Source organism: Bos indicus, chromosome 3, assembly GCF_029378745.1.
Source record: "Bos indicus isolate NIAB-ARS_2022 breed Sahiwal x Tharparkar chromosome 3, NIAB-ARS_B.indTharparkar_mat_pri_1.0, whole genome shotgun sequence".
Lineage (NCBI taxonomy): Eukaryota > Metazoa > Chordata > Mammalia > Artiodactyla > Bovidae > Bos > Bos indicus.
The window spans coordinates 96515514-96531017 of record NC_091762.1 but is presented as its reverse complement, the minus strand read 5'-3'; the positions used below and the strand labels follow the sequence as shown (position 1 = coordinate 96531017).

Genomic DNA, 15504 nt, shown 5'->3' with positions numbered 1-15504 from the left:
CTGAAATATATTTGCATGCAAAGCTGCCCTATAAGAGACTGTAGACCTGGATTTCCTCTTCTTTTAAAGGTGATTTTACTAGTAAGTCTTTAGGAAAAGGCACACACACACATACATGTACGCTCACCAACTAAGCTATCACTTCTTTGAGGGTATAAACATTCTGCACTTTCCATACACTATCTCTGCCACCTGAAAAGTAGGTGTTACTATCCCAAATTTACAAATAAGGAAACTAAAGTCAAAAAAACTTAAATATTTTGCCCAACTGTTAAAAAAATATAGAAAACATTATTCTCATTTCTAAGGGTTTTTAAAATTTCAAGATTCTGTATATAGATAATTTCAGAAAATGTAAAGCTGCTTTTAAAAAAAGACCCACTTTGTTCACAGAAAAAGTGATCAAGGTTCAGATCACTTTAACAGACTGCATAACTCTAAAATTTTTGCTCTACATGGGCCTCCAAAAAAAAAAAAAAAACCAACAAACTTGGCAATAAAAGAAAACCAATTATTTTATCAGGTACTTAGAACAAAAGCTTTCTTAAGGATAGCTAGAAAGGCAGAAGATTCTGAGAAACTGAAGCAGGTACAGTCTAGCCTGAGACTAAGATTTAGTTAGCAATAACTATCTTTGTAGAGTTCAGTTCAGTTCAGTAGCTCAGTCATTTCCGACTCTTTTCAACCCCATGAATCGCAGCACGCCAGGCCTCCCTGTCCATCACCAACTCCCAGAGTTCACTCAGACTCACGTCCGTCGGGTCAGTGATGCCATCCAGCCAACTCATCCTCTGTCGTCCCCTTCTCCTCCTGCCCCCAATCCCTCCCAGCATCAGAGTCTTTTCCAGTGAATCAACTCTTCGCATGAGGTGGCCAAAGTACTGGAGTTTCAGCTTTAGCATCATTCGTTCCAAAGAAATCCCAGGGCTGATCTCCTTTAGAATGGACTGGTTGGATCTCCTTGCAGTCCAAGGGACTCTCAAGAGTCTTCTCCAACACCACAGTTCAAAAGCATCAATTCTTCGGCACTCAGCCTTCTTCACAGTCCAACTCTCACATCCATACATGACCACAGGAAAAACCATAGCCTTGACTAGACGGACCTTTGTTGGCAAAGTAATGTCTCTGCTTTTCAAAATGCTATCTAGGTTGGTCATAACTTTCCTTCCAAGGAGTAAGCGTCTTTTAATTTCATGGCTGCAGTCACCATCTGCAGTGATTTTGGAGCCCAAAAAATAAAGTCTGACACTCTTTTCACTGTTTCCCCATCTATTTCCCATGAAGTGACGGGACCAGATGCCATGATCTTCGTTTTCTGAATGTTGAGCTTTAAGCCAACTTTCTCACTCTCCACTTTCACTTTCATCAAGAGGCTTTTGAGTTCCTCTTCACCTTCTGCCATAAGGGTGGTGTCATCTGCATATCTGAGGTTATTGATATTTCTCCTGGCAATCTTGATTCCAGCTTGTATTTCTTCCAGTCCAGCGTTTCTCATGATGTCCTCTGCATAGAAGTTAAATAAGCATGGTGACAATATACAGCCTTGACGTACTTCTTTCCTATTTGGAACCAGTCTGTGGTTCCATGTCCAGTTCTAACTGTTGCTTCTTGACCTGCATATAGGGTTCTCAAGAGGCAGGTCAGGTGGTCTGGTATTCCCATCTCTTTCAGGATTTTCCACAGTTTATTGTGATCCACACAGTCAAAGGCTTTGGCATAGTCAAGAAAGCAGAAATAGATGTTTTTCTGGAACTCTCTTGCTTTTTCCATGATCCAGTGGATGTTGGCAATTTGATCTCTGGTTCTTCTGCCTTTTCTAAAACCAGCTTGAACATCAGGAAGTTCATGGTTCACATATTGCTGAAGCCTGGCTTGGAGAATTTTGAGCATTACTTTACTAGCATGTGAGATGAGTGCAATTGTGCGGTAGTTTGAGCATTCTTTGGCATTGCCTTTCTTTGGGATTGGAATGAAAACTGACCTTTTCCAGTCCTGTGGCCACTGCTGAGGTTTCCAAATTTGCTGGCATATTGAGTGCAGCACTTTCACAGCATCATCTTTCAGAATTTGAAATAGCTCAACTGGAATTCCATCACCTCCACTAGCTTTGTTCGTAGTGGTGCTTTCTAAGGGCCACTTGACTTCACATTCCAGGATGTCTGGCTCTAGGTCAGCAATCACACTATCATGATTATCTAGGTCATGAAGATCTTTTTTGTACAGTTCTTCTGTGTATTCTTGCCATCTCTTCTTAATATCTTCTGCTTCTGTTAGGTCCATACCATTTCTGTCCTTTATCGAGCCCATCTTTGCATGATATGTTCCCTTGGTATCTCTAATTTTCTTGAAGTGATCTCTAGTCTTTCCCATTCTGTTGTTTTCCTCCATTTCTTTGCATTGATCGCTGAAGAAGGCTTTCTTATCCTTTCTTGCTATTCTTTGGAACTCTGCATTCAGATGCTTATATCTTTCCTTTTCTCCTTTGCTTTTCGCTTCTCTTCTTTTCACAACTATTTGTAAGGCCTCCCCAGACAGCCATTTTGCTTTTTTGCATTTCTTTTCCATGGGGATGGTCTTGATCCTTGTCTCCTGTACAATGTCACGAACCTCATTCCATAGTTCATCAGGCACTCTATCTATTAGATCTAGGCCCTTAAATCTATTTCTCACTTCCACTGTATAATCACAAGGGATTTGATTTAGGTCATACCTGAATGGTCTAGTGGTTTTCCCTACTTTCTTCAGTTTGAGTCTGAATTTGGCAATAAGGAGTTCATGATCTGAGCCAAAGTCAGCTCCTGGTCTTGTTTTTGCTGACTGTATAGAGCTTCTTCATCTTTGGCTGCAAAGAATATAATCAATCTGATTTCGGTGTTATTAATAGTCAAATTTTTGGATAGGAAGAAAAATTCTAAACAATGTCCTTATTTTAAAGTATAATATTTACAAGAAGAAAATTCCTTCTGGAAATCTGACCATCTTATAGAACTGGGTGTGTACTTAGTCCCTCGATCACGTTCTACTCTTTGCAGCCCTGTGGACTATAGCCTGCTAGACGGATTCTCTAGGCAAGAATAATGGAGTGCATAGCGATGGATTTTCCCAACCCAGGGACTGAATCAGTCTCCTGCATTGCAGACAGTTTTACTGTCTGAGCCACCAAGGAACCCCTTTATGGAGATACCCGCATGCTTTAAAAAAGTATGTATCTCTTCTCTCTTTCAGGAAATTCCTCAAAATTCACCTCATAGAGAGACTTCTCCCACCATACACAGTTTAGCTAACAATTCTATATTTTCCAAAACTTGATGTCTGCCTTTATTCTGATAGAAAATCAATTGTGCTAATGAAGAAAAATGAAATGTCTCATACCAATCACTGTATGTTTAAAGTGTGTTTTTATTTGTAAAGTACATCAGTTCAGTTCAGATAAGTTCAGTCACTCAGTCATGTCCAACTCTTTGCGACCCCATGGACTGCAGCATGCCAGGGCTCCCTGTCCATCACCAACTCCCGGAGTTTACTCAAACTCATGTCCATTGACTCGGTGATGCCACCAACCATCTCATCCTCTATCATCCCCTTCTCCTCCTGCCTTCAATCTTTGCCAGCATCAGAGTCTTTACAAATGAATCAGCTCTTTGCATCAGGTGGCAAAAGTATTGGAGTTTCAGCTTCAACATCAGTCCTTCCAAAGAACTGATCTCTTTTAGGATGGACTGGTTGGATCTCCTTGCAGTCCAAGGGACTCTCAAGAGGCTTCTCCAACACCACAGTTCAAAAGCATCAATTCTTCAGCTCTCAGCTTTCTTTATAGTCCAGCTCTCACATCCATACATGACTACTGGTGAAACCATAGCCTTGACTAGACGGACCTTTGTTGATAAAGTAATGTCTCTGCTTTTTAATATGATGTCTAGGTTGGTCATAACTTTTCTTCCAAGGAGTAAGTGTCTTTTAATTTCACGGCTTCAATCACCATCTGCAGTGATTTTGGAGCCCAAAAAAATAAAATCTGACACTGTTTCCATTGTTTCTCCATCTATTTGCCATGAAGTGATGGGACCAGATGCCATGATCTTTTTTTTCTGAATGTTGAGCTTTAAGCTAACATTTTCACTCTCCTCTTTCACTTTCATCACAAGGCTCTTTAGTTCTTCTTAACTTTCTGCTGTAAGAGTGGTGTCATCTGTATATCTGAGGTTATTGATATTTCTCTTGGGAATCTTATTCCAGCTTGTGCTTCTTCCAGCCCAGAGTTTCTCATGATGTACTCTGCATAGAAGTTAAATAAGCAGGGTGACAGTATACAGCCTTAATGTGCTCCTTTCCCAATTTGGAACAAGTCCGTTGCTCCATGTCCAGTTCTAACTGTTGCTTCTTGACCTGATACAGATTTCTCAAAAGGCAGGTCAGGTGGTCTGGGATTCCCATCTCTTTCAGAATTTTCCACAGTTTGTTGTGATCCACACAGTCAAAGGCTTTGGCATAGTCAATAAAGCAGAAATAGATGTTTTTCTGGAACTCTCTTGCTTTTTTGATGATCCAACAGATGTTAGCAATTTGATCTCTGGTCTTCTGCCTTTTCTAAAACCAGGTTGAACATCAGGAAGTTCATGGTTCATGTATTGCTGAAGTCTGGCTTGGAGAATTTTGAGCATTACTTTGCTAGTGTGTGAGATGAGTGCAATTGTGCAGTAGTTTGAGCATTCTTTGGCATTGCCTTTCTTTGGGATTGGAATGAAAACTGACCTTTTCCAGTCCTGTGGCCATTGCTGAGGTTTCCAAATTTGCTGGCACAGTGAGTGCAGCACTCTCACAGCATCATCTTTTAGGATTTGAAATAGCTCAACTGGAATTCCATCACCTCCACTAGCTTTGTTCATAGTGATGCTTCCTAAGGCCACTTGACTTCACATTCCAGGATATCTGGCTCTAGGTCAGTGATCACACCATCGTGATTATCTGGGTCGTGAAGACCTTTCTTGTACAGTTCTTCTGTGTCTTCTTGCCACCTCTTCTTAATATCTTCTGCTTCTGTTAGGTCCATACCATTTCTGTCCTTTATCGAGCCCATCTTTGCATGAAATGTTCCCTTGGTACTTCTACTTGAAGAGATCTCTAGTCTTTCCCATTCTATTGTTTTCCTCTATTTCTTTGCACTGATCATTGAGGAAGGCTTTCTTATCTCTCCTTGCTATTCTTTGGAATTCTGCATTCAAATGGGTATATCTTTCCTTTTCTCCTTTACTTTTGGCTTCTCTTCTTTTCACAGCTATTTGTAAGGCCTCCTCAGACAGCCATGTTGCTTTTTTGCATTTCTTTTTCTTGGGAATGGTCTTGATCCCTGTCTCCTGTACAATGTCAGGAACCTCCATCCATAGTTCATCAGGCACTCTGTCTATCAGATCTAGTCCCTTAAATCTATTTTTCACTTCCACTGTATATGTACAGTACATACATATATATGTATGTATGTGTGTGTGTATATATATATATATAAAACATCTGAGTTTTTTTATTCAAACTTCAACAGAATTAAGTAAATACCATTTGCTGCACTCTCTCTACCAAAAACAACTATACTGCAAATATCACCCGCATTTTACAGACAAGGAAACTTTAAGATCAGAAATTTTAAACCTGAGGTCTGCATCTAATAAGTTACAGAAACATGATTTATACAAGGATTTGAGCCCCAGTTCTTTCCACTTCACTTTGTTAATGTATGCTTAGCTTGGAATGTTTTCTGTAGGGAAGGAATTTTCGTCATAGCTATTATTTCATCAGTATGCAATATGTTGCAATACAAACAGAAGGCCAAGTAATGAATCCAGATAATGTCAAAAATAGCCAAAAAACTATAATCGTACATTAATTATTTGCAGATTGAGCAAGTTGTTTAACTTCTCTGTGCCAAAACTTCTTCACATATTAAATAAAGATGATACTTTAGAGTGTAGTTATGATGTTGAAGTAGATTAAAACATTTAAAGTACTTAGTACAATGTCTCGCACATAAACACTGCATAAATGTCAGCTACTGCTCTTGAGATGAGAAATCACCAGATATACATATTTTGTACCAGGTGTCTCCAGAGATCAATAGCTGGATACCCAATTCAAAAACAATCAATCCTACACTTACTTGTGATCTACAATATGGTCTAGTGGGAAAAGGTAATGTGTGTCAATTTGATTCTCTCCCAGGAGTCTGACTTAAGAAACAAAGATTGAGCCAGTTATTAGTGATTTATAAGTTAGTTTGGCTCATACCTTCATCAGTTTCCTCTTATCAGGGACATGTATGGATGTGAGAGTTGGACCATAAAGAAGGCTGAGCACCAAAGAATTGTTGCTTCTGAACTGTGGTGTTGGACAAGACTCTTGAGAGTCCCTTGGACTGCACGGAGATCAAATCAGTTAATCCTAAAGGAAATCAACCCCGAATATTCATTGGAAGGACTGATGCTGAAGCTGAAAATCTAATCCTTTGGCCACCTGATGAGAAGAGCTAACTCAGAAAAGATGATGATGCTGGGAAAGACTGAAGGCAGGAGGAAAAGGGGATAACAGAAGACAAGATGGTTGAATGGCACCACCGACTCAATGGACATGAATTGGAGCAAGCTTCGGGAGATGGTGAAGGATGGGGAAGCCTGGCATGCTTCAGTCGAAGGGGTCACAAAGAGTCAGACACGACTGAGTGACTGAACAACAACGACAACAATGATGCTAAATATGCTCTAAATCTAGCTCTTCAGTCTTCCTTTTTATATCACTTGGCAGCATTCAAGCTGTTGAACATGCCACAAACATTTTTTGCCTGTCCTCTTTAATCTATCTCTTTAGAATGCACTGAAATACTGGAACTGCTCAACACTTCATCCCAAGCTGCTTCTCTTTACACTCTTTACACTCCCTTTAGGCAATTTCATCCACACTCGTGGTTTCACTAATTAACTCCATGCTACCCCAGACTTTTATTGTATATTCAACTGCCTTGCCAATCTCTCCACTTATTGGATAACTCAAAGATATCTCAGATTCCATTTGTCCAAAACCAAACACATGATCTTCCCTCTCAAACCCAGCCGAGATCCCTTTCAGGACTCCCTATCTCCATAACGGCATCACCAACTATTCAGCTGCACAAACTAAAAAATTAGAAGTACACTTTGATACATCCTTCCCCCACATTCCCATCTTTCACTAAGTCCTATTAATTTTGCCTTTTAAGCATTTCTCAATCCCTTCCCTCCATTTTTGGATTTTTGACCAAAACTCTTATCCTAGCCTTTAAGGCCCTGAAAGATCTGCTTCAGCTTACCTCTTTTGTCTTCCTATTGCCCTAAGTACAGCCACACTTGTCTCCTTTCAGTTCCTTAAATATAATACATCATGCTTCCTCCTACCTTAGGGTATTTGCACATGGTTTCCCTCTGCCTGGGCCACTCTTTGCCCATCTCTTCATTTATTCAATCTCTATTATATCTCAACTAAAATTTCACTACCTCAGAGAAACTCCTTGAACATCTAGACAATATCAGGTCATTTAGTCACTAATTTAAAAAATATTTATTAATAACTACACAAGGTATGGTTCTAGGAATATGGAATTAATAAACACAAGACAGACCCTTGCCTTATGGATCCTACATTCTAGAGGAATGAGACAGTAAGCAATAAAAATACTAAATAGATTAAATTATATGTGTGAAGGCAGTAAATCTATGGGAGGAAAGAAAAGAAAAAAGAATAAGGTAAGAGAATCACAAGTAGGGAGTTTTCAGTGCTTTATTTGATGCCTAGAGAATAGTTGGCACTCAAACATGTGTTGGGTGGAGTATGAAAAAGAGAATGAGCATGTTCAAGTTGAGGGAGCTTAAACTATAAAATAAGTAGAGGAATTACTTGGTGCAAGAACAGAGATGCCATAAAAGAAAGACAAACCATGCAGGTCTTATGAGGAAATGGTCTCTTAAATCATTCTTGATGGCTTTTTACAGATTCCAGTTTCAGTCACTGCATGGTCTTAGCATAACCACAACCTCCCTCCCCTACCCCCAGAGGGCTGGATAATTCAAGTGGGTCACTCTTATAACCAAAATACCCCATCAGGACACATATACAAAATTATGGATACCACTCTATCACCCACCACCACACATTTCACCAAAGCCACTGATTTTCTATACACAGAGAGAGAGAGACAGACACACACACACACACACAGCTATCACTTTGATGCTCCAGTTCTTCAGTTCCCAATCCCTCTTAGGGACAAACCCTCTCCCACATACACAGGACTGTAAAAGCTCTTTCTCTCTTCTATGACCCTGTAAAGCTTAGGTCATTATCTCTCCAAGCCAGCCGAATTTACAAGGCAGTCCCCTCAGGAACAGAATCCTAGGTCTCTTTGCCTGTTAGTCTCCTTGCACTTGAAAGACTAGCTTCCACCCACATAAAAGTGAATGTGCATCCCTTTGTGATTCTGAATGACCTTCAAGATTACTGATCCCATACACACCCACACTCAGGCTCCAGCCTCCTTTGGTAGGGTTTTGAAGGGCTGGGTGTCCCCTCAAGCCTCTTGTCCTCTTAAGGACTCATATGAGGATTTGCATACTTTCTCTGTGACAGGGTGACCCTCAGTCACTACACTTCCCTGAAGCACAAATACTCATATATCCCTTCCATGGCACTGCCTGAAACTAAAGTAACACTCCTCCTACTTAATCTGCCTCCTCAGAATCAGAGTCCCTCTCCCTTTAGAGGACCCTCCCATAGTCCACAGGATTGTGTTCAACCCCTCCTGTGACACAGCCTACCCCCTACAATCAGCCCCTATCACAGGTGCCCCTCCGGAGGGGCGTCGTCTTCCCTGGGGTCCCAGCCCTTTCTCAGCCAGTGTTCACTCCAAAGAGTGCACACACTCTCATACACTCCTGCGACGCCTCGACTGCGCGGCCTCTGCCCCGACACTCAGAGGGGTGTGCTCCTCCCTTGACCCTTGATCCCGAGGTCATAACCTCACCGCGCAAACACAGAGGGTGCCTCTTCAGGAGTAGCGCCAGGCCCAAGTCCCCTGTCCCCTGGGGCCCAGGACAGCGCCGTGCTGCCTCAGCGCTTCCACCTGATCGACCGCCCCCACAGACCTGCCTCAGGCGCCGTCTGGCTCCGCTCCGCCATTTTTTGTTGTCGTTCCGCCTCTGAGCCCACGCGAAAATTGCGGGGCAGTGGGGAGCGGGCGATGGGATCCGCCGGCTGACAGGAGCTCCCTCAGGAAGACGCTGCGCGACGGTTGCCAGGGCAACGGGCAGCCGGCGTGTAGACGGCCGGCGCGTGCCGCGTGGCAGGAGGGCGGGGTGGGAGCAAGCGTGCGTCCGAGGCCCCGCCCCCTCGGAATGATACCTTCCTTGGCGGGGTTTCTGCCCAGCTGGGACTCCGCGGCGCTTTTCCCTTGCAACCCGGCCACCGCGTCCTGACAACTGAGCATACTCGACCGCCGCTGAAATGCCGGGGACCTGGTCCGCTGGGGTCGCGCTCTCATGCCGCGCAAGCAGGTGCACGTGCTGACTGAAGAGCTGAATGGCCTGGCTTTGCTGTGGTTAGTACTCAACTTTGAGAGTTGGGGACAGATTTCTCAATTTCCCTACCGTGTGCCTGGCCCTGATCAAGGTGCTGAATAACTTGTATCTTCAACTGGAATGCCCTGAGAATAATTATGTGCCCATCCCACCCCAAACACGTGAAGTACTAACGAGGTGGCCTCCTCGCCTCTCTACGTCAGCATTAGCCCCCAACTGTAGCAAAGGCTTCACTTTCCTCAGTTTCGCTAGTCTTATTTAGTCTTTTTTGGAGGGTAAATCGTGTCGGTCTCTTGAGATGCCATGGACGGTAGCCCGCCAGAAATTCCAAAATCCTTGGAATTTCCCAGGCAAGAATACTGGAATGAGTTGCCATTTCCTTCTCCAGGGATCTTCCTGACTCAGGAATGGAACCTGTGTCTCCTGCATTGACAGGCAGATTCTTTACCACTGAGCCACCTGGGAAGCTTAGTCTACCTCTCAGAATAACCTAGGGTGCTCATTCCCATTTCTGCTAATTGTCACTACCTTCTAAGACCAAACTAGAACCTTATTCTTAATTGAACTGCTCTGTCCCCCGATCGGAGAAGGCAATGGCACCCCACTCTAGTACCCTTGCCTGGACAATACCATGGATGGAGTAGCCTAGTAGGCTGCAGTCCCATGGGGTCGAGAAGAGTCGGACACGACTGAGTGACTTCACTTTCACTTTTCACTTTCATGCATTGGAGAAGGAAATGGCAACCCGTTCCAGTGTTCTTGCCTGGAGAATCCCAGGGACGGGGGAGCCTGGTGGGCTGCCGTCTATGGGGTCACACAGAGTCGGACACAACTGAAGCGACTTAGCAGTCCCCCCACAGTCACCTGTGCATTCGTGTCCGAATGTCTGAACATTTACAATGCATCATGCATTGTTTACTTCTCTTTTCCTCTCTTGACAGTGAGCTCCCTTAAGCCTAGGGTCAGGTATTTATCTTTGCATACTCCATAATACAGCATTGTGCTTGAGGCAAAGGAAGTGTTAAGTAAATGTTTATGGAATGAAAAGTTCCTAAATTCATGCCTGCACATCCTTACCTGTTCTATTGAGCACTTAATTTTTTACCAAATACCTTGCTAGGTAGGCCCCTAGTCCTCCAGAGGCTCGCAAAGAAAGGGAAAGAGATAATGAATTTGATGGAGGTTAACTAGTCTTACAAGTGCTACAGGATCAGAGGGATGGAAATCTAACTTGGGGGAGAGGGGGAGGGGATGGCTAATCAGTGAAGACTGCAAAGGGAAGTGGATACCCTAGCTGAGTCTTAAGGAATGACTAACTGCAAGCCAGGGAAGGGAGAGGAATAGTGTGCCAGGTGGAGGGAGCAGCACGTATCCAGGCACAGAGGGTGGGATCACTGTTTGAAACTGCAAGAAGTCCAGTACTGCCCGGGTACAAACCACACAGGGTGAAGTGTTGTGTCTAAAGAAGTTCTTGTACAGTTAAGTAATTTCTTCTTTTGGGTTCCCAAAAAGCAGAGCCTGAAGCAAGGATTTGAGTGCTAGTAATTTTGGGGGGAGGTAAGACTATGAAACAGAAATGAGGTATAGACAGTGAAAGAGGGAAGGGGAAAAAAAAAAACAAGAAAAATGTGTTATTTAGGTAATTGCTTTGGTAGAAACTAGGCTTAACCTCACTGGAGACCCTCTGAAGAACCTAATATTAATAGAATGTGCCTCAACATTGTCCCACGAAGAACAAGGGTCATTTACCTCAATTTCCACCCCATTGGTTGAGGGTTAGGACCTTGAACTCTTTCACATTTCCTGGTTACACTGGTCCAGTGCAAAGCTGCCTTCTTAAGGCAGAAAAGCAGGACTAGAACACTTTGGGGTGGTTTGCTGGCAACAAGCATGGAACTGTCCATTCACCCGCACTGAATCAAAGATAAGGTGTGGACACCACAAGAATCTTCTGTAGAAAATTACATAAAAATACCCATCAGAAAATACCCCTCACATTCCAGCAATTTGAAATTCACAAGTCATGTTAATACAACCATCAAGATGAAAATACACAAGTTTTCATATATCATTCCTAATGACTGAGTAGTAAAGGCTGTAAGGCTGTAAGAATTTCAGTGTGGGAGGGCTGAGGGACAAAGGTGTTTCATTAAATATTGTGTGTGTGTGTGTGTGTGTGTGTGTGTGCTCAGTCACTCGGTTGTGTCTGACTCTTTGTGATCCCATGGACTGTAACCCGCCAGACACGCCTCTGTCCATGGAATTTTCCAGGCAAGAATACTGGAGCAGGTTGCCATTTCGTACTCCAGGGGATCTTCTGACCCAGGGATCAAACCTGTCTTCTGCATTGGCAGGCGGATTCTTTACCACTGCACCACCTGAAAAGCCCTCATTAAATACAAAAAGGTGGTAAAAAGGGAGTTTGAAGATCCAGGTTCTACTCAAACTCTGACCTTGTAACTTTATAATCTTGGGCAGATTACTTACATTCATTGAGCCTCAGTTTCCTTTTCCAACAAATTGAGACAGAAGTCCTGCCTGCAATAAAGTATTCGCTAAGTCACAAATGGTGTAATAGATTACAATGCATTTGGCAAGTATAAATTTAGTAAATAAAGGATCTAAGATGTTTTAGAACAATTCACTTACACATACATCCCTTGATTTTTTTCTGCTGAGGCAGACTCTGTGCAAGTGCTAGAGATGAAGAGGGGAATATAGCACTGTCCGTGTTTTCTAGGAGCTCACAGTCCAGAAGGGTAAGAGATTTAATCAGTAATTACAACTCAACACAGGCAATGGCACCCCACTCCAGTACTCTTGCCTGGAAAATCCATGGACAGAGGAGCCTGGTAGGCTGCAGTCCATGGGGTCGCTAAGAGTCGGACACGACTGAGCGACTTCACTTTCACTTTTCTCTTTCATGCATTGGAGAAAGAAATAGCAACCCACTCCAGTGTTCTTGCCTGGAGAATCCCAGGGACAGCGGAGCCTGGTGGGCTGCCGTCTATGGGGATCGCCTATAGTCGGACACGACTGAAGCGACTTAGCATAGCATAGCATAGCATAGCATACAACCCAACGTGATCAGTGTTCTGATAGAAAAAAGCATGGGAGATTGTGGGAGCCCAGAGGAAGAGGGCACAAACCAGTGTGGGGGAGAGGGTATCAGTGAAGGGAGATTCAAGGAAAGTTTTCTGAAGGAGAGAGTGTCTGATCTGATCTGACTCTTCAAGGGCAAGTACCAGTAAGGTGGGCAAAGAATACAGGGATACAGAGAGAAAGGATGATCGAGGCAACAGGAACTTCATGGACAAAGCAAAGGATAGTGTATCTGAAGCGCCAGGAAGATTAGAGCCAGAAAAATCAAAAGACTGTGTAGTAAAGAATCTACACAAATGTATGAAGCACATAGAAGATTCTCATCAACAGGCAATCCAGGGCTTCCTTGGTGGCTTAGTGGTAAAGAATCCACTTGCCATTGCAGGAAACACAGATTCTATCCTTGGCCCGGGAAGATCCCACATGCCATGGAACAACTAAGCCTACATGCTGCGATTACTGCGCCTGTGCTCTAGAGCCCAGGAACCACAACTACTGAAGCCCACGTGCTCTAGAGCCTGTGCTCTGCAACAGGAGAAGCCGTTGCAGTGAGATGCCCACACACCACAAATAGAGTAGCCCCCACTCACTGCAACGAGAGAAAAGCCCAAGCAAACAAAGAAGATCCAACACAGCCAAAAAATAATGTAAATAAATAAAATTATTTTTAAATGATAATCTGAAAAGTCAACAAACATGTTTCTATGGAACTAAACTGTTCAATTTAAATTTTAAATAAAATGTAAAAACCAATTATTTGGTCAGACTGTCCACATGTCCAGTGCTCAATAGCCACATGTGGTTAGTAGCAACTATGCTAGACAGCATACGTAGAATATTTCTATCACTGCCGAAAATTCTACTGGACAGCACTGCTAGATAAATGCCAACTGAGCAGAGGGGATGGAATGCCTGGGAAGATCTGCACTGGCAGGATCAGGTTTAGTTCTCCTGTGTATCAGCTCCTCTTCAGAAAGGAGTGCATTCCTTCTGGAGTTCTCAGAGTCTTCCCTTTTTTATGTGAAATAGCATAGCCTGGGACACAGGATAGAAATGCCCCCCACCTGGGTCGCGATAGTTAGTTTTACCAGGCTACCATTCAGAGTGTCCCTGGGAGATCTGCTGTCCTCAAAGATCTCCTACAGCTTCTGCCTCCACAGACAGACACCCACCTACCACAAAGCCAATGTGACTTTCTTCAGAAAAATATTCTCTGTTTAGCATTCACCCACTCCCCCCTGTAAACACTTACTAAAATGACACCTACTCTGTGCCTGGCACTGAGTTAGATGCTGTGTGGAATGAGAGAAATATTCAAGTTATAATTACACTTCTCACATGCACAAACTCATTTAATTCTCACTGTAAAATTGACATTAATGTTATCATCCTATACAGAAGATGAAACTAGGATTCAGAGAATTTAAGTGACTTACACAAAATCACAGTCAGAAAATTGCAAGCTCAAGGAAGACTTGAATGGTGCTAAGAAATTCACCTATGTTATATTATTATCAAAAATTCATGCTTTTAATGTTTATAATCTAATTAAGAAGAAAAGATTTAAAAAGCTCCAGTTAACTTGTAGAGTTCAGGTGAAGAAAGGAAGTCCACTCTGGGTTGCTTCATAGGTTACCACAACTGTCAACTAAAAAAAGTGTGCAACATGAGAGTTGCGATTTAAGTTTTACTTGGGGCAAAACGAGGACTGCAGCCCAGAAGACAGCACCTCAGATAGCTCTGAGAGACTGCTCCAAGGAGCTAGGGGGAAAGGGCATTGTGTATGTGATTGAGAGACTGCTCCAAGGAGCTAGGGGGAAAGGACATTGTGTATGTGATTTTGGTGAAGGGGAGGCTACATACAATCAAGCGCATATTTTTCCAAAAGGTTTCTACTAGTCTCGTGAAGCTTCTGCTAGTCACAAGAAACGGTCATCACCACGAGGGATTTTGGTGCTTTTCTAGATATGAAGAGATATAAGAATTGGGTTCATAAAATCAGCTCTGGAGAATATCTTTCTGAAGACCTGTCCTGCCAGTTTTCCAGAAGCACAGAGTGCCTCATTTCTGCTCTCCACCATGAACTTCTTCAGGGGCTGTTGAAGGTCAGCAGCTGTAGCAGCACATGATTTAATCCTTGTAGAGGTAGATGGCAAGCACTCATGGCAAGTGCCAGTTTGTGGTTGACACACGAAAATCCAGTCTACAATTTTGAAAAAATGTGGTAAAAACAGTGATACAGGAATGATCAGAAAAATATAGGAGCATCAAAGAGAGATACTTTTGTCAAGCATCAGGGACGGATTTTTGGATGAAATGATCTTTGAGCTGAGTATTAAGGATGAGATGGGGTCAGCCAGATGGAGTGTAGGGTAGAGAGAAGAGAAATGAAAATACTTTTTAATCAAACTTGTCATTTGTATTTCTACTTTGCTTATGTTGGTTTTAAAAATATTTCCAACGTTTTCTTATTTGGTTCTTGAGATTAAATTTAAAAAAGAATTGTGCTATGCTAAGGCTATAAAAGAATTAGTTAAGGATTTTTTCTTAACATGAATTAAGTGTTTAAAAGTTAGAACATGACTGAACTCAACAGAAAGGAAAATTATCTGATGTTGAAAGGAAGAGAGAAATCAATGATGCAGTCATTTATCCTTATAATTTACTCTACCCAGACTGCTCTTTTTTCCAGATATCTACCTGACCCACTTCATTCTGGTCTTATCTCAGATGACATTATTGGAGAGGTGTTTCCCTACAATACTACTTAAAATGTACTTCTTAGACATTTCATAGTTTTTAGTACTGTGAA

General features: G+C 42.6%; 1 protein-coding gene across 5 annotated transcripts in view; it reads right to left on the bottom strand.

Annotated features, from left to right (window-relative positions):
* The window catches only part of AGBL4 (AGBL carboxypeptidase 4), a 1471661-nt gene extending 1462320 nt beyond the window's left edge, over nucleotides 1-9341 (bottom strand). For 2 of the 5 annotated variants that reach the window (XM_070786575.1, XM_070786574.1), the window contains exon 1: nucleotides 9159-9341. In XM_070786575.1, coding sequence (XP_070642676.1) covers nucleotides 9159-9192 — 34 coding nt within the window. In that variant the 5' untranslated portion in view covers nucleotides 9193-9341. The remainder of the gene's footprint in view (nucleotides 1-9158) is intronic. The other 3 variants (XM_070786577.1, XM_070786576.1, XM_070786578.1) reach the window with 2 other exon arrangements.
* Between the last annotated feature and the right edge of the window lie 6163 nt (nucleotides 9342-15504).